Here is a 25,324-nt window from a genome sequence, read left to right on the forward strand (position 1 = left end):
GTTTTCCACTGGACTATCGCACCTGCTCTCAAAGAGCTCTCTTGAACAAACCGACATACGCGCGTAGTGGAACACCAATTCCCACTCAATAAGTACCGCCGCCGAAGAAGTAGTCGGATTTCAGCGAGCCGGAAAGGACAAATGGTACGATGAGGAGTGTCAAGAAACTACAGAGAAAAACGATGCCGACTAAGGGACCACTATAGGGAATTGAAGAGGGAAACGCGACGTATTTGACGTAATAGGCAACAAAGACGGTGCGCGTCTGACTCGCGAGTCATTTGTGTACGTTGAATCGTTCGGAGTCATGACGGGACTCATGTTGGTGTAACTAACACATATTTATTTTCACAAACATATCCAAACCGACTCATGGGTCAGACGCACTTTGTATGCCACCTATTATAAGAAAAGGGAGGCCGAATTACGTAAGAGCTTTAAATATTGGTCGACAGCACAAACGCCCGAACATTTCACCAGAGAGTTAGGGCACTTACGGAGAGTTTAAAGATCAGGGTGAACTCCGGTAATAATAAGAACCTACGGCGGGATCAACCTTGAAGCATCGGCTATAAGGTCTTATCGAGCGTTTTGTGTCAAAGACTGATTGGGCCTTATCATTGTAACTTTAGACCTGGCAAATCCAACGTAGACCATCTAGATAGATCTGTTTGTCGATTTCAGAACCACTTTCAACAGCATTAAAAGGAGTTGCCTATACGCCGCGATGTCTGAATTTGTTATCCCAGCGAAACTAATACGGCTGTGTAAAATGGCGTTAAGAAATACCATCAGCTCGTCAGAACTCGGAATGACCTCTTCGAGCCAATTGAGTGATGTTTCAGACAAGGTGACACCCTTTCGAGTGTTTTCTTTAATCTGATGTTGGAGATGATAATAAGAGCCGCCGATTTGAAAAGCTTAGGGACAGTACTTTACAAGAGCGTGCAAGTGCTGGCGTATGCCGATGACATCGCCATTATCAGCAAAAACAAGGGCTACTTCTGTTCTGCCTTCCCGGAATTAGATGCAGAAGCTAAGCGAATGAGGCTGGTGGTGAACGAGAATAAAACGAAGTATCACCTGTCATCACACAAACAGTTAGAGCATATACGTCTTGGCACCCATTTCTCTCTTGACAGTCTCGAGTTTGAAAAACTAGACGATTTCGCTTATTTGGGAACCAGAATTAACACCAGAATCGACCGAGTAGGCAGTTGAGAAGTAAAGCCCTCTCTCGTCGTACAAAAAGCACAGTCTATAAGTCATTCAACATGCCCGTGCTGGTGTATGGCACAGAGGCATAGACAATAGGGGTATTCTCTGAGTCTTGCAAGCCCTTGCACGGTGCACGGATTGCACGGTTTGCAAAGCTGTCCCATACGAAAACCGGTTTTTACCGTGCAATCTGTGCTCCATGCAAGGGCTTTGCAAGACTCAGAGAATACCCCTAATGAAAAAATTTGATGAAGCGGCTGTTGGAGTTTTCGAGAGAAAGATTGACGGGCCTTTACGCGTTGGCGATGGCGCATACCGTATAATAATTAACAATGATCTGTATGAGCTTTGAAGCGATATAGACATAGAGCAGAAAACTAAAATCCAGCGGCTGCGCTGGTGTGGTCGTGGCGTACAAATGGACAGAAACGCTCCAGCTCTGAAAGTATTCACTTGGCATTTGCGATTGGCGTCAGTAGGCACAGAAGCGGAACGACTGGCTCTGCATGGTATCTGTCTTCAGAAGAAAAGAAGAAAATTACTGATTGGATAATACACATGTGCAAATGCGTTTTTCCTTTAAATAGAGATGATCTCCTTAATGATGTACAGAAGATTATCAGATATATATATATATAAAATATATATAATCCAATGCTGGTTTGTAGAGTAGCAGAAATCATAAGCAAAGCCAACCAGGAAACCATAACTGTTTTAATCATTTTTTCCGCATTGGAACCATAACCATATCACAACATTTCGTCACTAGACACGAATAAAGACGCGTAAACATAGATTTATACCTGGCCAAGGGCTGTCACTTCAGCATCATTCCCCAAAAACTCTTTAGGGAATTTACATACTCTAGCCAATACACCCGCAAACATAATTGATCGCGAAAATAAGTTTACGCGTCCTTCTTCGCTGTCAAATATTTTAACGCGTCTTTCATTGCTGTAGTTTTTTCCATGCGTCTTAGTTCGTGGCCAACTTTAAAGCTCGCGCCTTTATTCGTGTCCAGTGATGATTTTAGCTCATTTACAATTATTTTGTCCAAAACTTAATGGTATATTTAGGAAAATGATTCATGAAGAATGAAAAAACATAGCCAGCGTATATATCATCGTTGATGCTTTTACCAAATCGATAGCCTCTTCCCGAAGAATTATGATGGATGATTGAGTGACAAATGAGACATCATTCAGGCTGAAATCTGCACAAAGCTGCAATGAAACGCTTTGCTTCTCCAGCTGTTTCCTTGTCCTTCCACTCGCTTATTTTTGTCAGAGTTCCCTGCAAAAATCGTTGGACCATGTAGACTATTTGTGGTAAATTGGAGTACTTACAAAAGTGTTCTGTCATGCTGTAGCGGACCAAATCGTGTCTCTGCGCCAGCTTATTGTTTGTTATCCGATCACTGCTCGTGTTTTAACGAAATGTGACTGAAGTTGAGCATTTGAGAGCACATTTGCATGTTTGGTTGTAGCTGAACGTGTAGAGATGCTCGCTGTTAGTTCTTAGCTCCCAGCATGCTCGGGTTCGAATGCAGTCAAAGCCAACATGTAATTTTTAATTTTTGTTTATGGTTTTTATTAATTTCGAAAAAGCATTTGAGAAGTGAAGAACAAAAGCGTGTACAAACGAAAAAATATAACAACAATGCCATTGTTAATATGTTGGAGTAGTTTTGTGCTACTCTGATGTAATGCAGGGATGGATATTTTTTATGTGAATTGTGGTTAATTTTGGAGTACTCCTTGGTCCTTAGGGAGTACTCTTTACACGCATGCATGGAGTAGTCGCGATTTTTGCAGGGTTTCTACAATTAGTACCAATGCCACAGTAAATATAATTATCGTGTCGTCCCTCATTAACACAAAAGGTAAAATAAAGTATTGTTTCTTGAAATATAGGATGGTCAGCGTATATGTATATGAACATTAGGGTGGTTCAAAAAAGTGCAAAATGTTAAGCCCTCACCACTATGGATTTTTTCTTTAAAAAAATTTATATTTAGAACTGCCTCAAAGCTCATGAAATTTTCCATGCATTTTTTATGGCGAAAAAGCTTTTCCGTAGAAATGGCTTAAAATTCTTGAAAATCAATATTTTTCCAGCGGACAACTCTGTTTGTCCTCAGGAGTCTTTCAACAATAACACCATTTTTTTAATACTAACATTGCAATTTTGGCGTTTTTGAGGGACCTATACAATATAATTAATATGACAAAATGGTTAAATAAACAATCAGGAAATTTCATTGGAAGTCTCCTAAAGAGAAACACAGTTTCCCGATCGAAAAATATTGATTTTCAAGAATTGTATACAATTTCTACGGAAAAGTGTATTTCCAATATAAAATAAATGGTAAACTTCACGAGCTTTGAGGCAGTTCTAAATATCATTTCTTTTTAAAACCAAAAAATATAAGTCTTAATTTTTTCAATTTAGAAAATTCCTAGGGGGTGAGGGCTTAACATTTTAAACTACTCCCATGTAATTTTGCACCACTCTAAGCTACATACATACATACTTATTGTATACTATTTGCCTACGCTTCAAGACTTGATTGATAGCAAAGTTGGTGCAAGAGCATTTTAAAATGGGTAGCAAGATTAGTGGCTGATATCCTCTGATATATGCAGTGGATAATAAGAAACCCATCCCGAGGAGCAGTAGGAAATCCTCATAGGCTTCAAAAGTCACTTATATTATTAAAAAATATCAATACATGTTTGTCTATATATTTTACGCGTAAAACGTCTTGTCCTTAAATGCAATTAAGTGGAGCTGCGAACGGATAAATATTTCCTCGTTTCTACCATTGATTCAGTCTTTAAATTTCTGTCTCACACATCTCGGCATCGGGAACAAATAGAGCAACATATTAAAGGCAGCCAAACCAACGGCAAAAGCACACGAAGCGGCCACATCAATTGTTTCCTGCAAAAGTACATATACATACATACACAGGTTTTTCTTTATTTATTTCGTCAAAAGGAAACTAAAAATGAACTCATCTTACATCGGGATCAGCCATGCCGAGTCGTTCGTGTAGAAAATCCGTAGGCTTGGGGCATATGACGGACGCGGTGGGTATACAGTTCATTTTACGCGATTGGAAAGCAATGCTGTGCAACAATGAGGACACATAACGTGTGTGTGTGCCTTTTGTATTGTCCTGCAACCACGGCTGCAAACCTTTAAACGAGCGCACCGTACCACTGGCTAAGGATATGCTAATCACGAGTATGTAAGTGACTGCAATGGCGGCATTAAAGGGCACCTTAACAAGCAACAAGAATGCGATGCTCAACTGTTCGGCGAGCACAAAGCTGGACCACAAGGCCACCAGCAAATATATGAAAATGGTGCCATTCGGGAATTTGGGATCCAGCAACAAACTAAGTAGATAGAGAAAGATATGTATGTACATATGTATATGATTGCGAACATAAGTATTAGAAAAGCTTACGGATAAATGACACAGCTGGCGAACATTGCAGATATTAAAGAGAATGGAATTGCAATGGAGTTGTAGGCGATGAGCAGCGTGGCGCCTGAGTACAGGCCTTCGGGTGTATCCTGTGAAAATCTTTTGCGCCAGATTGGAACTAAAATAGAGGAGGAGGATTTTTGAATTTAAGATTTTTACGAATTCATTTTGCATTATTTATCTAAGTACATAGTGAGATTGTGCTGAGAATGCCACAGCCATATGCCAAGCCAATAATATTGAGTATCATGCCGTTTTTGCTGAAGAAGCCATGCGAATCATCCTAAAACAAAAAAAAAAGAATGAAAAAATGTAATATTTAATACTTAGTACCAGGTTGGCTGAGCTTTGCTCGGAGTGAATATACTTTTTAAAGTTTCCCAGGTTTGGGTATTAAATAGTGTTCATTTAAATAGCTTAAAGTTATAAATAATTTTTTTTTATTTATGTAATATTTTTGACATTACGATATACATATCTTACATGTTAAAAAAATATCAATGCGTTAATAAGTATTTTAGTCTAATAAGCACCTCAGTATTCATTGAACCAATATGAAAATAAAAAACTTGAAAAAGTAAGTTGATAAACAAAAATATTCTCAATGTTTAAGCCTATGCGATATCACAGAATTCTACAAAAAGACTAATTTGAAAATAAATTTTAAAGAATTTAACTTTTTAATGGCCGTTTTCTCAAGCGGGTTTTAAAATTTATATATGTAACTTTTAGACATAAATTTTGTTCTTAATTTCGTGTCTGAAGGGCTGATATATTTTAAATCCTACTTGAGAAAACGCTACTAAAGCTAATAAACCAAATAAATATCTTACATTAAAATTTAGGTAGCAACCCTAATTAGAAATACGCCGGGACAAAGAGTACGTATTTTGGGTGTATGCACTGCATATACATACATACAAAAATGCTCGTTGAATTTAATACGTTACAAATTCTTCCCTCCAGTACTGCTGGAGTCAATCGCTACCCTGCAGTACGGGGAAGTGACTACAGGACTGCTGAATTGGTAGCTACCTGATAAACACCGTCAATTACCGACCGACTACTTGCAGTGTATTTCATCGACTACTTTTACAAGGCAATGTCCTAGGCGGTAGTCATCATCGGCTCTCTCTGCACTACCGGGAGTTACTAAAGTAGTCACTTGCGTGATTTATGGGCGCCCTCTGTCGTAGTTTTTCGCTATTCTACTTACGACTGGTTCGACTCTGCACGGAGTTTACCGATACATTAGTTCTGTAGGCGCTCCCCCGTACTGCAGGGTTATTACCAGGGAACGGATTTTTAGGACCTAAAAACCTATAAAAAAGGCAAAATAAAATAACGAAATAGGCTGAAAAAGTCAAAATAAAATAGCGAAAAAGGCAGGAAAGGGCACTAGGTGTTGCAAAAAAGGCAAAATAGGGCACCAAATAGACAGAAAATACGAAGAACAATCAAAAAATACATTTATTTTAGAAATGTTTATATTACAAGTAAAAAAAGAAAAACTATGAACTAGTTTCATTATATGAAAAATTTGTACTTTGAATCTTTGACTATTTTATCCTTTCGAGCTTCGAACTAATAAAACTTTAATCTGTATAGTTGTAGTAACATTGAACCACAAGATGCATTTTGAAGTTTTCTGGCAGCATTTTCATTCGATTTTCGCGAAGAAAAGCCTTGAATATACTAAATGTGTGCTCGACGTAAGTTGATATAAGCGGCGCCCAATTTAAATATGGAACGTTTAAAAAGTTCATATTATCAGGAATAAGGGCGTTTTCCTCGCCCTTTATAATTTTATCCACACCCCTTATTATCTCCAAGCCTTCGTTAGCTGAGATAACGGCTTTAAATTTTTCCAACATCAATTTGGCAAGAGGTCTCTGCGCTTCTATAAGTGTATATTTTTTAATCTTTAAAGGCAAAAAAAGGCAAATATCTTAAAAAAGGCAAAAAAAGGCAAATATCTTAAAAAAGGCATAAAAGGCAACATCAAATGTGTATATATGGAATCAGGGAAAGCTAAATCGTGGACATTCTTAATCGAATATACTCTATATCTTTAGCAGAAAAAAAGGCAATTTCCATAAAATCCGTTCCCTGGTTATTACAAACAAATACGCAGCAAATGTCCTCAAATATATATATTGCCTAACCGCCAAAATAACGTAAGCGACATTTTTTTTCAAAACTTTCTTTTGATGCAGAAATGCTCGTAGAGCATCTAGATGTATTTCTGCATTAAAAAGAAAATTTTGAAAAAAATGTCGCTTACGACATTTTGGCGGTTAGGGCTCGATATGTATTTGGATTAAAGTACTCAAAAATATCTTTCATTTGATAATCATTTCCTAAACAAAAAATATAATAAATCTACCAATGGAAAATAGTTGGCAAAAATATTTCTGAATTGGGGATCCTTAAAATGTTTCCTTGCTCATTGTTGTTGTTTCCGACAGGGTGGGTGTATGACGTATTTTGGAACGAATTTCCGTTATCCCTTCGTTCTGGTTCATTATTATTGATTGCTCGTATTTATACCCCTTATTAACTACTTTATTTTCTGTGGCAGATACGTCTTCTTAGTTTTGCGGGGCTCAATAGGTAGATGAATTGTTGTGTCTTTATTTTGACGGCAGTCCATGATTTTTTCCTTTGGTTTTTAGCGAGTGTATTTTCTTCTTCTCTCGTACAGTAGTTTTAGATGTTAAAATAGAACGCCCGATGCAGTATTTATGTATTTGTTCATCTGATATTTATCCTTTGGAGGGTTTCTGTTTTTTATCCACATATTTCCTAATATATTTAATCTTTGTCATTTATGTTGTTGTCGTACATGGAGAAGTTCTGCTGTTTTTTCAATCTTCATTGGGTGCGCATATGCATATTTTTAATCATGTGATTCGCGACCCAGCAAACAAGTTTCTAACAAAAAACTAGAAAACGTTTTGATTTTACAATGGAATTGTAAAGTATTTAGTTCTCGAATCAAAAATCAGGTTAGGGAACCACCTTAGAATTTGATTGCGGAATGATTAGAAAACACTAGAAATTTGAAACCAATTAGAACTCAAGGTCAAAATCCGATTAGATATCTAAGCTAAGTCTATAATTCTTGAGAGTTTCTTTAACCGTCTTCTTATCTTCTACCTTTTAGAAACATATTAGTCGCTTATGTGCTCGTCCTTAAATTTCATACTGTTTGTAATTTGCAACTAATTTCAAATAGGTGGAAACCTTGTTTGAAAATTTCCTGACACAACAACACCTATATATGTAAATAACTTTAGATGGCAAAAAATTATCAGAAACCAAATTTCGTCATGATCGTTAGAACTGTTTCCGAGAAACCTACATATGGTATATGTATGGTATATCGTTACCTTAATATATAGCATTTTCACTTTAAATTAAACCATTATCAAACTAAGCGAAATCTTTTTCAAATTAAATGAAAACTTTTTCATGTTAAGCGAAACCATTCTCAAATTAAATAAAACATTCTTACCATGAATCACACCCAAAAATTTTAAAGTTCTTATTAAAATTTTTTAGAAAAATTTAAGCTATGCAGTTTTATAGCCTATTAAATTTTAGTAAGCTAAATTGCAAAATTTAAAACGCTAGAAAATCGCGTGGATATCACTTTTTTTTTTTGCTGACGGTGCTAGGCATTTCCCTCCATATAAAAGTAATTGTCGGGCTAAAAAAATTATTAACAATCAACGCGATTTTCTTGTGTCTCAAAATTTACACTTAAACTACTAAATTTAATGGGCTATAAACAGCATACCTGAAATATTGAATAAAAAGTTTAAAATTTTCGTGTGTAATTGTTAAAGTTTGTGGAATTTTTTATGTACTGCTGGTCATGTAATGTGCTAAACTTTTACAAAAAAAAAAGTTAAAAAACATTAAATAGACAAATTAAAAATAGCCAAAATTGGTCAACATATAGAATTGCTCGTTTTAAGTAACAAGATAAACAAATTTTGGTAACAACTTACGCCAACATTTGTGTAGAAGAGCCACATAAGCGCCATCGCCAACGGTAGTAACAGTAGACGCAAAAAGAGTGCTTTCATGCCAGCCATGCCACAGGAGAACGTAGAAGCAAGCAATTTTCTAATTGGAACGGAATGAGAGTATACTATTTAAAGTTATAAAAACTTTAGTGGGGAGATTCTGTAACCAGTTAGCGACAATTTTCTTGTCGCAACAATCGCACTTGTTGACGCATGATGTGAATGTCGTTAGAGAATCTCCCCCTCAGAACGCATTACTTACAAATACAACATAATCCAAACTTTTAGTTCGCCAGGTTTTCCATAGGCCAGCGGTACTTTACCGTTGCCCATTGTGTTAAGTGGCGCATCAGTTAGGGGAGTTTCGCGTGAAAAGCGCTCCACCAAGGCTTCAATCTGTTGGCTGGACTCCAAAAAGCGATCGCGGCTTCTGTAGAATTAAAAATTTTGTTTGCAATTTTTTATAATTCTCAGCACATAGTATGTATGTATGTATGTACCTGCGATCCACGGTTGACAAGCAGAGATAATACATCAGGGGGTTCTCGAGTTGCGGACATGGAAATCCAATACTATGAAAATATTCCAGCATTGCACGCGTACCGCCAGAGTAAACTACACCACCCAGACAAAGGAAAAGCGCGCGATCGAGGAAGGGAAATACATCGGAGCGTGGCTTTTCCAAGGATAGCAAAATGCCACAACCAGTTTTCTTGGCGCTGTTCGAAAGTATTGATATGAGCAAATAAGCGCTGAGTGGATCTAAATCCTGGGTGGGTTCGTCGAGAAGGAGCATTACTAAAAAAAAATTGGAAGAGAAAAATGTGAATTGAGAATTTTGAAAATAAATACATATTTGATTGGTGATTATTTATACACGAAAAAATCCACCACCTGGATTCAAAATTGATTGAAAATTGCGGCCAAAATCATCATTTAAAAATTTCCGTATTATTCCATTTGAGTTGTTTTCGAGTTTTTATTAATTTTTATTTGAAATTACTCTTTGTAATAAAGATAAATGTGAAGATGAAGAAAGAAATGATGACGGCAAAATTGAAGATAAAGACGAAAATGAAAACAATGAGAATATCTAATATATATACATACATAAAAATTAGGGTAACTGAAAGGCTAAGAATATGCATTGAAATTTTTTGATAAGAATCGAAATATATCCAGTAATCAGAAATTTAGTTATCGAAGTTTTTGATTATCGAAATATATGGGATTAGCCATTTTTAAATGTTATCGGAATGTATCGAGTTATTCAATTTGTTATCGAGGCGCAGAATCGCAGCATCTTAGTTGTAGAAATTTACCGATAGTTATCGAGTTATAAAAATGTATCGTATTATTGAATTTTTATTTTATACTAGTGAACCCGCATGGCGTTGAAACGCCCAAAATGGTATTTCACAAATTAAAAATATATTCAAAATGTTAGTCAGCCAGTTATAAGCGATCCGAGTGCTATATTTATTCTAAATCCGTGCAGCCGTTTCTGGCTGAAGAGATGTTTCGCATAGTGCAGGTTTTTAATTTCATAAAATTTCAAACCACCCTATATCGACAAAAAAAGCTCTTAGTTAAAAAATAAAACTTTATCGCACCTCTACAGGTAAAGGTCTTTTATTTATGGCAATTCGAAGAATGGTGGAAATGAAATGACAATCACAAAAAATGCCTTCTCGTATAATATACGTATATACTTAGTTAGTATCAAAGTTTCGTAACTAAACTCGACTTTTAAAACAGGTGGAAATTCCTTTCAAAAGTAGTTTCAAACTAAATCTTCTTTATAAAACTGATGAACTAAATTGGACTTGATATTTTAAACATGTGGCAACCCCGCTAAATATAGTTCAGGAGTAAAGATTTTTCAAACCCCGTTCGATTGAACCCCATAATTTAATAATTCATCTAACTTATTAAATAATTTGAATTTAACTTTTAAACAGGTGGCAATCCTCTCCCAAACCCTAAGAAATGTTCTTAGTGTTAAAACTAAAGCTTTCTTAGCATTCTTTCGTTTGCAATCCATATTTTGACATTTCATATAACCTGTGTATAATTTAACTAAATTCGACTCTTCAAGCAGGTGGTAACCTTCTGCAAAATATATTCCAGCTACTACCTTCTGAAACCCTTTTCGTTTTGCACCCACATGGTGCTACATATTTTTCTTGCCTAATTCCCTTAATTCAAATTTAATTTGATTTTCTAAATAGGTGACAACCCTCATACGTTTAGTTTAAAAAGTTTAAAAAGTCCTTTCAAACCCATTTAGATTGATACTCATATAGGAATAGTTGATTTATTATTTTAAATAATTTGAATTAAAATTTTTAATAGACGGCAACCTTTTTCGAAAAAGTAAAACTTTGTTGCACATCTAAAGGCCAAGCCCTTTAATTTGACATCTCATTTTTGAAAATTGTACGAACGCTGCAGATCTGATGGCCGGGACAAAAAACCCCTTCGCGTATTATATATATAGATGATATTTATTGAATAATCAGTATTTATCGGGTGATCAAAATTTATAGTTATCGTAGTTAATCGAGTTAAGGAAATGTATGCAGTTGTCTTGCTGTATCGATTTGTTTCAAATTATCGAGCTATCGGTATTTTTGGATTAATCAAAATTTGTTGGTTTATGAAATCAAAGTTTTTGGAATTTTCAAAGTATGGGTGCATTCCAAAACGTCAAAATACAAAGCATCAGGCTGCTCTATTTCAAAACCGCACTAGAAGAAAAATTCTAACTTGCGCAACCTAGTTGAAAACTAGCATCTTACTGAGGTTTAGAAATAAAAGAGACTGAGAGGCATTTCAACGAATCACTTCCAATGAACTCGCTTCCAATGAACTCTAAGAAACTATAAAAACGGTCGAATTTCGACAGTCGCTGGCACTCTACTAAGTAATAATTGTACAAATAAAAAAAAAAAAAACAATTCTTAAGTCATTGTACGTACCAGGATCTCTGACAAGTTGTATGCCAATAGCTAAACGACGCGCCTCACTCATATTCAAATATTCGACACGCTTGTGAGCCACTTGAGATAGCGCCAAATCGGCAAGGACTTGGCGTACTTTTGAACTTTTCAAATATCCCGAAAGCTACATAGAAAATTGAAACCAAATAAATATGTGTATAAACAAAAAACAAAAAAAAAAAAAAGCATTGCGTTAAAATATTTCCTCTTCTTACTATTGTTGGCGTATAATGTAGCGTTTGCGCCACCGTCAGTCCAGGTATGAAAGTGCATGATTGTGTCACATAGCCGCACCGTTGCTGGAAGAGGCCTCTAGTCAGCGGTGAGCCATTGAGTAATACTTGACCACGCGTCATACCATCTGCACGGCGTGCAATGACATCCAACAAAGCACGCTTACCGCTTCCTGTGTGAAATATTCGTATTATTATTAGAGCATTCACACACAAATAAAATAGCGATGTATTACCTTTCGAACCCAGAATGGCCATCACTTCGCCACTGTGGACAGTTAAATTGACACCTTTGAGCACAAGCGCCGAGCTGCCGCCGCCATTGAAGCAGCCACCGCCATCCACCTGTGTGGAAAATTAGAAGGATTTTTTAACCGAAATCAAAAGACTTTAGCCACGAACTTGAGGATGTGTTTTTCAACTATTTTGCTGTTTTTTTTTCATATAAAAGAAATATAACTAATTAGCTTGATAATAAATAGACTTTAATTATTATTTATTTATTTGACACACGTTTATTCTGTTCCCGATTACATTGTATTTGTACCTCTGTGGTATGGAAAATGTTATGCGCCTCCAGTACGTAATCGCTGCCGATCATTTTCATGTCACTTGCTCAGCCGCCGCTTTGCTTTGCTATTCTTGGTTTGTATTCTCGCGCTCACACCCAAGCATATATCCAAAAATGCCAAGTTCTCTTACCGCTTCTGTTTTGTTTACAATTTTCGTTAGCTACGTTTATGTAAAACACTCACGCTGACATGGCGATTAACACATACTTATGCATACATATGCACGCTAGTCACCAAAACAAAAAAAAAAAAAAAACAAGAACAAGGTTGGTGATCTCGCTCCAATAGGAATGCTGAGAGAAAATAATTAAGAAAACACTTCAACGTTAACTGTGATACAACGTCGCTGCTTCACAATCCGCCGACACGTCCGCACACAAAAAACGTTTCACATTAACTGAAGCTGGAATATCTTGTGCTGCTTGGTAAGCCACCTCAGCGCTTTGAGCCGAGTTAGTGACTTGGCAGCAATTCCAACTGGAATGTTTTGGATGAAGAATTGGAAGTCACGAATAAGTACTTTTATATAATTGTGTGTGTGTGGCTATGTGCGAGAGGGAGAAATGGAGGTCTCAACAAGAGAATATAATTACGTACGTATGTGTACGTTCAACAAACTGTTGATAAAATGCGTTGACTGGGAGTAAACTTCGAAAGCCTACAAGTCACCATAGCTCTTTTGTAAAGAATATTTTTGTTAATATTAAATTTCAAATTTATGCCCGGCTTTCAATCTTTGTTCAAAATAGACCAACTTAAATATGATTCTAAATAAATATAACGACGGCTGAGTGGAAGATCGACCTATCGACGGCAGGTGGTTGGAAAATGCCTTATCTCAGAATTCGGTTCAAAAGCCCCCTACCTCAAATAAAAATGTATTGAAAATGTGCTCAGATAGGGCGTTTTTGAATCGGAAGCTGAGATAGGGCGTTCTTGAAAATTTTTCTGAGAAAGGGCGTTTCCTATATAGGTTAATCTAATACTGTTACTATTGCTCTACAATATTTAAAAATCGGAGTTTCTGAATTCATAGAGAAGAGTTCCGGTAAAATAGGTCTCCTCGTCGTAATATAATATATATAAAGTAACTCACAGAATCGATGAAAAGGTAATTTTTTAAACCGATTTCAAAAAAAGGAGGAGGAATATTTTTTTATGTATGTTACCGTATAACTTTGGACCACGATATCCGATATCATGATTTTTTTTTATTGGAAAGCTGGTACATCAAGAGTGGTCACATACCAATTTGGTTTAGATCCAATCATTGGATAAATGGAAATAAATTAAAGGTAATTTTAGTCGGTCTGTCTGCCTGTATGTTTGTACGTGTAGCATTCCAAAACTAATGCATGAAATTAAATGCAGTTTTCACCGATGTATTGCCAGCGGTCTAACTTAAAATACAGAAATTAATAGAGAGTTGCCGCCTGTTTGAAAATTTCTGCTTACGTAAATTGATGACATAAAATAAATATCGCAATATGGCTGTCAAATGAATCGAGTTTTATGAGGGCCTGCAGACAAAAATGTTTTTGTGAAAGGTTGCCACCTGTTTAAACATTTTAATACAATTAATTGAGAAGATAAATTAAATATTGCAATATGGGTATCAAGAGTTTTAGGAAATTATACTGCAGAAAATATTTTTGAGGAGAATTTTCACCTGTTTGAAAAATGTTATTCAATTAAATTGATAAAATAAATGGAATATTATTAATACCATGATAAAAATATAGTAAGGTAGATCCGCTGAGAGTCACTTTTCAAATTCTTGACGTTTCCAAACAATTTATATTTTAAATTTACTCACAAACTCACACACACATTTTCATTTTCAAACTCAAGCAACAACAATTTCGAACATTTCATTTTTTTATTTTCACTTTTATATGATTTTAAAATGTTGGCAAACTTCAAAAAAAAAATCATGGCCGACGAAGTGAGAGAATGGTTCTACCTTGCTATATTTTTATCATGATTAATACGGGTATAAAATTAAAGACGTTTAAAAAGTTTACTGTCGAAAGTATTTTTGAAACGGGTTGCCACCTATTTGAAAAATTTTATTCAGTTAAATTGCTAAAACAAATGTAATATTTATCGTACGGATGTCAAAATTATTTTTTATTAATGAGAAGTTTCGGGAGGGAGTGAGAACACAAAGATTATTTAAAGGCGCAGAGAAGCACGCCGATTAGTTGCGAGTATGAAATATAGACAAATTCAAGAAATTTTCATCAAAACTTCCAACATTGGGTATATAGTTTTATAGCCCAGTTTTAAAGCCCAAACATTTCGCATTTTATTTTATACAATGAATGGAATTTATAAAAATGTATGAGTATATTTTCCATATAATATTATAGGCGTATCCTTGAGGTCTTTCAAAGCCAAAGTGGTAAAGATTTTCTTGTTTAAAATGTGAAATTTGTCAACAAATTTTCTCACTGTACATAATATTCTACAATAAAACACTCACCTGCGCTCACCTGCTACAAAGAGCGATTCACCAACTTCTGCTTTGATCATTTGCAACGTGCAATACACACACACACACGCGCTCACTCGCTCAACCCGCTTCAATCCAACTAGAAAGGCAGATATCTATGTATTTATATTCCAGTTGAAAATTCAAGTTGGACTTGACGACTAAGATGGCGTCAGAGGCCAAGTTCAGTTCAGTTCCCCGAGAGAGTTTGCGCACGTCAGTTAGTCGGCGCTCGGCGCGGCGTGAGTTTCAATAATACATAAAAAATATTTGCAAAGTAAACAAATTAATAACTAAATTAGAAACATAAACTCCTAAAAGGGAGAGAGAAGAAAAAGTTACTCCACGAAAATGACATGAAATACATATTGTGTAAACAAAATAAAAAAATTCATAAATAAAATGTTAAAATACAACGCTAGCCCAATAGATATGTATTTATAAGAAATTACTTATTTTTAGTTCTAACTAGAAGTATTTGCTAAAAAAAAAGAAGAAAATACATACAATACACAGCCAAATGCAAGAGTAAACGGCATCCGAATGCAATCCACTACGATCCAATCCAACTAGAATTGTTGAAAAGGTGCTGATCGGCGGCGAGAATACGAACCCGCGTTTGAAACGAAATTTTTGTCTAGTTGTGCAGATTTTCTGTAAGATAGATACATACAAGGCTAGAACCAACATTTGTATGTACACACGTACATATATAAATATATAAAGGCACCTATACAGGTATACATACATATAGCAGTGTTCTATACAAGAACTCGCACTTGCCATATGTATGTATGTACATATGTCTGTTTTCGGTTGGTGTGCTTAGTTGTTGTGTTGTGTGTGTAGTTAAGCTGTTTTTTTTTTCTGCCCGCTTCAATAGTGGTGGCTTGCACAATTGGAATAAAAATTTTTTATTTTGCCGCGCAAAATCAACAATCTACAGTAGCAAAATAGCAAATATCCAGCCACTCGCTTTCCCTGGAATTGTGACAAATAAGACCAACAAAGGGGCATATTAAACAAATAGGATAAATTTCGGTGAGTGAAACAGCTTTGTAAACACAAATAAATTTAAATACGAGTATGTAAATTACAAGTGTTCGGGCGAGAAAATACTTATCTTGGAATTTCAGGAAGTAAAACAGAGGGTTTGTGTGTTTCTTTGTTAAACACAACGATAATGAAATTGCTTTGTATGCACTGCGCTGCCTTTAAGTGGCGATTTTTCTTCAAAGTCCATTCGCGAGACAATGTGTAAGGTTTTGATGGTAGTGTGAGTTCATCAAGAATTTCAAAGTGCTGAAAATAAATTGAGAAACTATGTCGCTATGAGTTGAATGTGATTAAAAACGCTGGAAAGCTTTAAACTCGGCCCCATGCCGAGTAAGGCACAAGCTGTTATGAGAGCTTGATGATTATAAAGAAAATTTTTAAAATCTATGAAGTTTTTAATTCAAAACTAATAACTAATAATTTTGGCATGAGAATTCGTAATTCCAGTTGAATTCAAATTTTTAAATAGGTGGCAACTCTCCAACATGTAGTTCAGAAATAGAATCTCTTCAAAACAATTTTGATTGATTTCTATATTGAAGTAATTTATTAAACCTATTGCATAAAATTAAACTTTTTAAGCAGGTGGCAACCATCTTCAAAATATCTTCAAACCTTAATTAAGGTTGAACTAAATTTTTTTTTTAAACAGATGGCAACGCTTATGCATGTAGTTTAGAAACAAACGTCTTTGAATGCGATTTTGATTGACATCCATACTGACTTTTAGTTCGTAAACATGTGGCAGTTGTTTTCAAAATATTTTCAATTATTTGAAATACTTTTTTTAACAGGTGCCAACTCCTTCTGGAAAAATAAAACGTTATTGCACATCTTCAGGTCCAGCCCTTTAATTTGATAACCTTCTTTTGTAAAATCGAACGAACGGTACAGATCTGACGAAATCACAAAAAAGTGTTTGCGTGTAATGTATTGAGATGCACATAGATATGTATCCATATATAATATGGTCATTTGTACATACTCTGATTACCAAAAGAGTAACATATCCACATTAGGTCTAATCAATTAGGTTATAAATATCTCCCCGGAGCTGCGCCATCTGTTACTCAAAAGTCGATATACCTACACACTTGAGTCGGTCAAAAAATTTGTTTTTGGAAATTCATAAACGCTGCCTCAAATTTTCGTTATTTGTGATAAAAAGAGAGAAACGTGGTTTTTTATTTTGAAAAAAAAAAAATCTTTTTTAGAGGTCGCGCTGGTCGGTTTTTTATAAAACGCTGATGTTCTCATTTTTTTATTTTCTTGACATGTTAAAATGCAGCTAAAAATGTGGTTTTTACATATAATTACTCTGGTAGTATTGGGGAACATTCCCTTAATTACACACCTGCCTCGGGCAGTTAGAATGGGCCTAGTGCCGAAAATATGCTCTCGAAAAGAGACTAGTAAAATTAAATCGTTGATGGTGAATGACTTACGCGTTGTCATGGGTTGGAACTTGTTACCAGGGGGTTTCTGGGGTTGCTAATTAGGAATCTGGAGTCAGTGTTTCAAAATTCAAAATGGGAGATCCAAAATGGGGATCAATTTAAAAAAAAATGATTGGATTTGTTCGAAAACCGGCACTCGAGAGTTTTTGGGGCGCCGATTACGAATCTGAATTCAGTTTTGTTAAAGTCAAAATAGCGGATCAAATACGGCGATCAAATTAAAAAAAAAATACTTAAATTAAAACGTTGATACTGAACGTTTTAAGCATTGTCAAGGGTTGAAACTCGTTTCCAGTGGGTTTCTGGGGTTGCTGATTACGAATGTGATGTCGGATTTTCAAAATTCAAAATGGCGATTAAGAGTTTCAAACAAATCCAATCATTTTTTTTTTTTAAGTTGGTCGCCATTTCGGATCCACCATTTTGAATTTTGAGCACTTTTAAGACTCAAAATTGACCCCAAAATAAGCCAATATTTACCATTGTTTCTACGACATAAACCGAACTAATCACTTTCAAAAATGAATCTGTCGATGAACTTGGAATTGTATCTTTAAAACGCCGTATGTCTCTTTGAAAACGCTTGTTGAGTTCTCCTAGGTTTAAAAATCTACTAAAGCATTTTGCAAGTATTGTAATACACAACTTTGCCTAAAAATGCAACCCTTATGGCAAAACCTTTTATTCAAATACTTTTTAATTTCGTCTTACTATCTAGTATTCGTAAAAAAAAGTAGATAATAGTTTATAGAACTTATAACAAACCACTTAAATAATTGTGCCTTCTGAATTCACTTCTACAACTATGGATACCAGTTCATTACCAAAAGTTCCTTGAAATTTTATTTTATTTTTTATTTTTTATAGGTACACACAAGTGCATAGTATCTATGTATATGTGCATACTTTTCATTTTTATGTAGTTATTGTTATAAAACCTACCAGTGATAAATTAATATGTATGTGGGTCGTTCTTAAAAAACATGACCAATTGGTGTCCCCAGACTTTACTATTTTATATTTTGTTTCTTCAAAAAGAAAATAGAAAAATATCTGCATTTTTATAAATTATTATCGATTCTACGTAACTATATTATAAAAAAAAAATAATTAATTATCTGAAAATAACTTAAAAAATATTTTCAATGTCAAAGGTTTAGCAAAAACCTGTGTCCCGAGCCAATTTATAAAAACTTAATAGTTATTTTCAGTTGAAACAAAATTGAAAAAAAATAATATTTACAATTTTTGTTATTCAGTTTGTGTATATTAATACCATATATAGAAAAGAATGATGAAAAATAATTTTTTTGTATAATTTTTATGAAGAAAATTTGTGTCCCCAGGTTTTGGTCCCCTCTGTTACGTCCACTCATTTTATTGAAAAATGTTTGTTAAACGTTATGACGCGTATATTTCTCTTATGCTTCTCCATCATAACTTAGCTAAAATCAACAAAATGTGTTTTGAACTGTTCAGTCTTGTTTAGTGCGTTGTTGAGTAAGGAACCCAATTGTATGCCGGGTACGTACCCTTATTCAGTGTCAACTCTGTTACTGTTGAAAAACGGTGAGTAAAGTGATTTTTTATTTATTTTATAATTTTTTTATAAATATTTTATGTACATTAATTAAGTGGACAAATAAATTCTCCAAAATTCGAATAAAAAGCTAAAATATGGTATTTTTGAGTTAATTTGTCCCCTCTGTTACCGGTCCACTCTGTGACTTATTAACTCCAAAAACTCCAAAAATTAAAAAAAATACTGCTGGTTATGGATTCCTATTGTTGATACCATCCGTAACCACATGAGGCCAATTATAAACATATTTGGCCAACTTAATTTTTAAAAATTACAAAATTCAGAATGGTCATGTTTTTTAAGAACGACCCATGTACTATGTGTGTAAACGAAGAAAAACTTGCATAATGAAAAACACCTTAATTACGAATTCAGCAGCACCCATCTATCCGGCCACAGACATGCAGACAGTCAGTCAACGTGCATAAATTCTTATTGCTTCGCTTTAATTCTTAGCCGTGCGTTTATTGTACACATAATGCGCACAGTTAATTTTTGTTACGCATTAGGGGCACACAACCTGTAAGTAAACCAATAAAAACCTGCTAACAAACATAAGTTGTTACATATCTATATATGTATGTATGTACGTATGTAAGCTAAGGAACAAACTCGGAAAAAAACAACAGAAAACGAGTACACAAAGGTACTATTTAATTGCACAAGTACAAGTGTTATGCGATCGAGAGAGAAAAAGAACAAAATGTTTGCACAGATATGTACTTATACATATGTATGTGGCAGATAAAAAGAAAAAGTTAAAGAAGTTTGAACGCTTTTTCAGCGCCACTGGAGCCACTTGTAGTATGGCAAGTATATACTTCAGATCGACGGTGGTATATATGTACATATGTATACCAAGCATTGACGGTGTAACAGGTCAAAGATCCTGAAAAGCATTTAGCAAGCAGCGAGAAGCAACACCAAGATGCACATACATACATACATACATATGTGCATGTGTAGTTACATATAAGCATCTAACAATTCTAGCCCCAACTGTGGCAACATTCACTGTAACTAAAAATGGGTGGTGAGCGCGTACATTGAAATGTAGGCTCAAACTATAAAAATATTTCCCGCAGGGACTGTAGCAGCAATGAAACCAGTTTTGTGTTTTTTTTTTTTGGTACAGACCTACAGCTTTTCGGCCAAGATTCTGATCTTTTTTCTCCATTTATGTGGTGGTACTAGTTTAAAGTTTCTAAAAATTATATACTACTCAGTGCCTCAGAATTTTATACATAAAAAGCATATTTTTAGGAAATGAATTAAAAAAAAATAACTTTTTACATCCAAAGGTTACTGGCACACTGGCATAGAATTTCGTCAACAATATGCATTTTTTTCACAAAAAAAAAACTTGGCATCAACTTAATTGTCAGTAATTGAAATGCCCGGACGTAAAATGCATTAGTATTAACAAAAGCTTTCTTTTTTGAACATTTTTTCAAATTCGCAGTATCCAACAAACTTTTAAATATTACAAATTTATTTTCTGCCACTTTTTATACGTGAAAAAATTTTGCCAGCGTCATGTTGCCATTGCCAACATGTTATCAGCTTTTTGCATCCCTGAACAGAGCACAAGTTTTTCGTTAAAATTTTGAGCATTTACAGTAATATTTCACGGCAAAAGATTTTATATTGATTCTGAGAGCTTTTTCATGTGATTTAGGAGCAGAGTACTATGCTTACTAAATTTAACAAGTATCTTATATTAAAAATCAGGTGGCAAGCCTATTTAGAAATACCTCAGGATGAAGAGTACATACATACAAAAAAAATACTCGCTAAAATTAACAAGATACAAATGTGCATTCAAACACATGGCAACCCTCAACGAAAATATTTCATTGTGAATGCTCTATAAAATAAATGCTCATATTAAAGTATTTCAATTAAATTTTGTAGAAACGAAAATAAGTTATAACCATGCCTTAATATTCTAAGGGATAACAAAGCTTTCTTTTGGTAACCATAAGTAGTTAGTAATATTGCATCTTCATTTTCTAAACAAAACAAAGTTAAATAAATATACGGTGTACAATAAGTGGCAACCCTTTCCAAAAATATTTCTGAATTGTAGCTTTTTAAATTGCTTTCCACTTGATATTAATATTATGATGTTTTACTTAGCTTGTAACTAATTTCGAATAGGTGGCAACCCTATACTATTCTCGGAGATAACGTGCATCTAGATAACCTTAAAATCCAAACATTTGAAGTGGCCTAACCCATAATTTTAAACTTAAAATAGTTTCAAATGTTTACAATTTTAAAATAAATACCGCTTATTCCTTTATTTTAAGTTTTGCTAGCTAGTACCTTTGTGCCTTAAAATCAAGTAATACAACGGCTTTGCTATTGAAATTTATCAAATTTTAAACTATTTAAGTAGTCATTCAGTTCAAAAGAAAGTGGGTTAAGCCACTTTTACAAGAATTACTCGTTTAAAGTAATAAGATTATGTTACTCATAGCAATAGTTTACCTATTTTAGTTGCATTCCTTCCAATAGATGATCGAAGGATAGCGCTGCCGAGCTAAATACCGAAAACGTTTTATTTACCTTTCCTTTTTTTGGTGCTAGGTTCAACTGATTTTCTTGAACTTGAAGATACAAATTTGTGCTATCGACATTCCTACAAAAGTACTATTATTAGTACATACATTCAGCAGTTCAGTGATCATATGAGTACATACATACATACTTACATACCAACGTGTTCTGGACGTTGCCTATTCGCTTTCTGGTTTTCACCTATCTATTATCTTTTCTGGTCCGCGCACATTTTTTCTCTACATAAAAGCTTTGTAAAGTGTTGTTGTTGACTGGCATGTTGTTGGTTGTTGTAGAGTATATATTTTCAAATTTTGCTTTTGCTATTTATGTTACTGCTTTTGTTGTATGTAGCTTAATCTTGCCTGTCACCATTTCTTAGTTATCTTTGTTCTTTCCGTTTTCCGCTTAACATGAGAAATCCGGTTTTTGCAGCCATTTCGCCGAGGGTGTTCTCTTCGTTGTCTCTAAACCGTTGCAAATTGCTTTTGCTATGAGGCGAATTGTTTTCATATGCATGTGGGTATTAGATTGTGTCGGTTTCCATATACATACATACATATGTGGAAACTTGGAAAAAGGTATCAAAATGATTTATTTCGAAAATATTTTTTAAGGTGGTTGCCACCCGTTAAATAAGTTAAGATGATTCATTAATAAGTTAAATAATATAATACAACAATGTAAGTGTTAAACATAAGTGGTACAAAAACTATTTTTTCGAAAATATACTATACAAAAAGTTAAAATCAGTTTGATTGGCAAAATAAACGAACTTTTTTAATATGCGTATCAAACGAGAGAATTTTAAGAAATCTTTATTTCAAAATCAATTGTTTAGGGCGGCTGCCACCTGTTTAGAAGTTCATAAATAAATAAAATAAGAAGTTAAATAAAATAACTTAATATGGGTATCAAAGGAGAAAGCTTTTGAAAAGCTCACATATTTCGAAATTCCTTTAATACTACATATAAATAATATACGTGAATATTTGTGAGTGAGTGTGTGAGTAAGTTTGTTGCTTTTTCTTCGAATAACAAGATAGCGTACGACCTGTATTAAAATATAATTAAATTCTATTTGAAATTATAAGTGCAACGAAATTTTACAACATGGTTACTAAACGAACGAGATTTAAAAAAGCTTTATTTTCAAAACCTTTTTGTAAGATTTCACCTCTTTCCGAAAGTCAAATCCCATATTTTCATAAGTCATATAAAGTATTTCCACATGGATGTCAATCAAAACTAGTAGAAGAAATATTTGTTTCGAAAAAGAATTGAAAGAGAGCTGCCACCTGTTTAAAAGTCAAATTAAATTGAATCAGTAATATCAAATCAAATAAAAGATCTTTAAGGTGGCTTAGTTTTGGAAATAATTTTAAAACGGGTTGCCACTTGTTTAAATGTCTAATAAAATTTAATCAGTTACTTTAAAAAAAGTATTACATTATGGATGTTAAACCAACTAAGTTGAAAAAAGCTTAATTTCGAAAATGTTTTGTTTAAAACTAATATTCAATTTATTGAAGTATAACAATATGCATGTAAAAGGAAAGATGTTTAAGGAATCTTTATTACGCAAAGAGTTTTGAAGAGCGAGCTTTTGAAAAATCAGCTTCAATTTAAGTGGGCATTTACAAAATGGAGTATGTTTTGTCTCTGTAGCAAAGATTTTCTACCTTTTTGTTGGTTTATGCTTTTATTCTGACGCATTTAAAAAAAGTACCAGGTGGACCGAGCTTTGCTTGTAGTGCATATACTTTTTAAAGTATACCAAATACTGGTCATTTGGATAGCTTTAAAAAAAATGTTTTGGAAATAAACTAAAAATAAATTGATTTTGATATCCATTAAGTAAGTAAATTTCTTACTTTAAAATTTAGGTGGCTACCCCATTTTGAAACACGCCGAATTAACAGTGCATATCTTGAGCGTAAATGTACTGTATATACATACAAACAAGAGCAGCGCTGTCTTCGGCTATGCCGAAGGCTTCATACCTTTCATAAACATCTGAAAACTTTACTATAACAGATTACTGCATTTGAAAAAATTTATATATTCACAGCACACATAGATAGAGGAGTTACATACTTATATACAAAATCTTATCTAAACAATCAGAGGTATGGAAGATATACCATATATAGCACCAATCAAAGTGATTTTCACTGCTGTGTGATCGGTATGTAAACCGGTAACACAATTTAATGGGTTTAGCTTCCTACATAAAGGAGATATATCGCAAAAACTTGTATAGGAACAATCAGTGGTATACGAGATAAGGCTTATACAGCATAGATATTGACAATTTTCTCAGTAGACTTTATATTATTATTTATACAATAGCTTACGAAATTTATCGGTTTTAGCTGTCCAAATAAATTAGTTTTACATTAAAACCCCATATCTGAACAATCAGTTATATGGCGGCAATATATAAGTTACAGTGACCCGATCTTTGTTAAATTTACTGTAAACTATCTGTTGATAATGAGTGAAAATAGTGCGAAATATCATGTTTCTAGCTGCATATATGGAGAAGTTATAACAAAGAATCGCATATCTGAACAATCAGTTGTATGGGAGCTATATGTAAAAGTGACCCGATCTTTGTTATTTTCACTCTAAGAATTCTGTCGATAATTGTTGGAAGTATTGCAAAATTTCATGTTCCTAGCTGCATAAATCGAGGAGTCATAACGAAAATGCTCATAACTGAACAATCAGTTGAATGGGAGATATATGTTATAGTGACCCGATCTTTGTTATTTTCACTGTAATGATGCTGTTAATAATGAGTGAAAACCGTGAGAATTTTCATGTTCCTAGCTGCATAAATGGAGAAGTTATGACAAAAAATCTCATATCTGAACAATCAGTCGTATGGAGGCTATAGGTTATAGCGACCCGATCGTCGCGATTTTCACTGAAAGTATTCTTTTGATAATGATTTACAACATTTAAATGGAGGAGTTATAACGAAAAATCTTATATCTGAACAATCAGTTGTATGGGAGCTATATGTTATAGTGGTCCGATTCTTCCGGTTCCGACAAGTGATTAATACATTATAAAAATACATCCACCTACCAAATTTCATCCGGATAACTCGAAAACTGATAGATTAGATTTCATACAAACAGACGGACAGACAGACAGACAGACAGACAGACGGACAGACAGACGGACAGACGGACAGACGAACATGCTAAATCGACTCAGCTCGCCGTTCTGATCATTTAAGTATACATTTTAATGGGTCTATCTCTTATTATTCTGGTACTTACTGTAAGGTATAAAAATATGCTGATTGAACGATAAATTGTGTAGAGTCGAAAATAAGTGGCAACCTTACACTAATATCCTAAGTAATAAAACCTAATGTATAGGGAGAGCATTGTTTTAGAATCTTCTACTGGTATCCATGAATAGTAATATTCTACCTTTATTTTCTAAACAAAAATAAATAAATATGCGGTTAAAAATAGGTGGCAACCCTTTCATAAGTATTTTTGATTTAGGAATTTTTAAAATACCTTTCATTTGATACCCATACTACGATATTTCAAATAATTTGTAACTAAGTTCGAATAGGTAGCAACCTTATACGTA

General features: G+C 34.2%; 2 protein-coding genes across 3 annotated transcripts in view; one reads left to right on the forward strand and one right to left on the reverse strand.

Moving 5' to 3' along the window:
- Positions 1–3,696: 3,696 nt before the first annotated feature.
- Positions 3,697–12,985, reverse strand: LOC118737771 (ATP-binding cassette sub-family G member 5). The gene is made up of 11 exons (XM_036468522.1): positions 12,531–12,985; positions 12,220–12,328; positions 11,966–12,156; positions 11,730–11,874; positions 9,249–9,546; positions 9,011–9,178; positions 8,731–8,848; positions 4,904–4,997; positions 4,694–4,832; positions 4,244–4,622; positions 3,697–4,161 (listed from the first exon to the last, which is right to left on the reverse strand). Exons 1-11 carry the CDS (start codon positions 12,588–12,590, stop codon positions 4,048–4,050), a joined length of 1,815 nt encoding a protein of 604 aa, XP_036324415.1. The 5' UTR covers positions 12,591–12,985; the 3' UTR covers positions 3,697–4,047.
- Positions 12,986–15,260: 2,275 nt separating this feature from the next.
- LOC118737770 (ATP-binding cassette sub-family G member 8) overlaps positions 15,261–25,324 on the forward strand; it is a 64,530-nt gene continuing 54,466 nt past the window's right edge. Inside the window, exons 1-2 of one of the 2 annotated variants that reach the window (XM_036468519.1) lie at positions 15,261–15,326; positions 15,512–16,090. The gene's annotated coding sequence lies outside the window, so the exon portion shown is untranslated. The remainder of the gene's footprint in view (positions 15,327–15,511; positions 16,091–25,324) is intronic. The other variant, XM_036468520.1, reaches the window with a different exon arrangement.

The sequence above is a fragment of the Rhagoletis pomonella genome, unplaced genomic scaffold, assembly GCF_013731165.1.
Source record: "Rhagoletis pomonella isolate Grant_MI unplaced genomic scaffold, Rhpom_1.0 Rhpom_scaffold_00004, whole genome shotgun sequence".
Lineage (NCBI taxonomy): Eukaryota > Metazoa > Arthropoda > Insecta > Diptera > Tephritidae > Rhagoletis > Rhagoletis pomonella.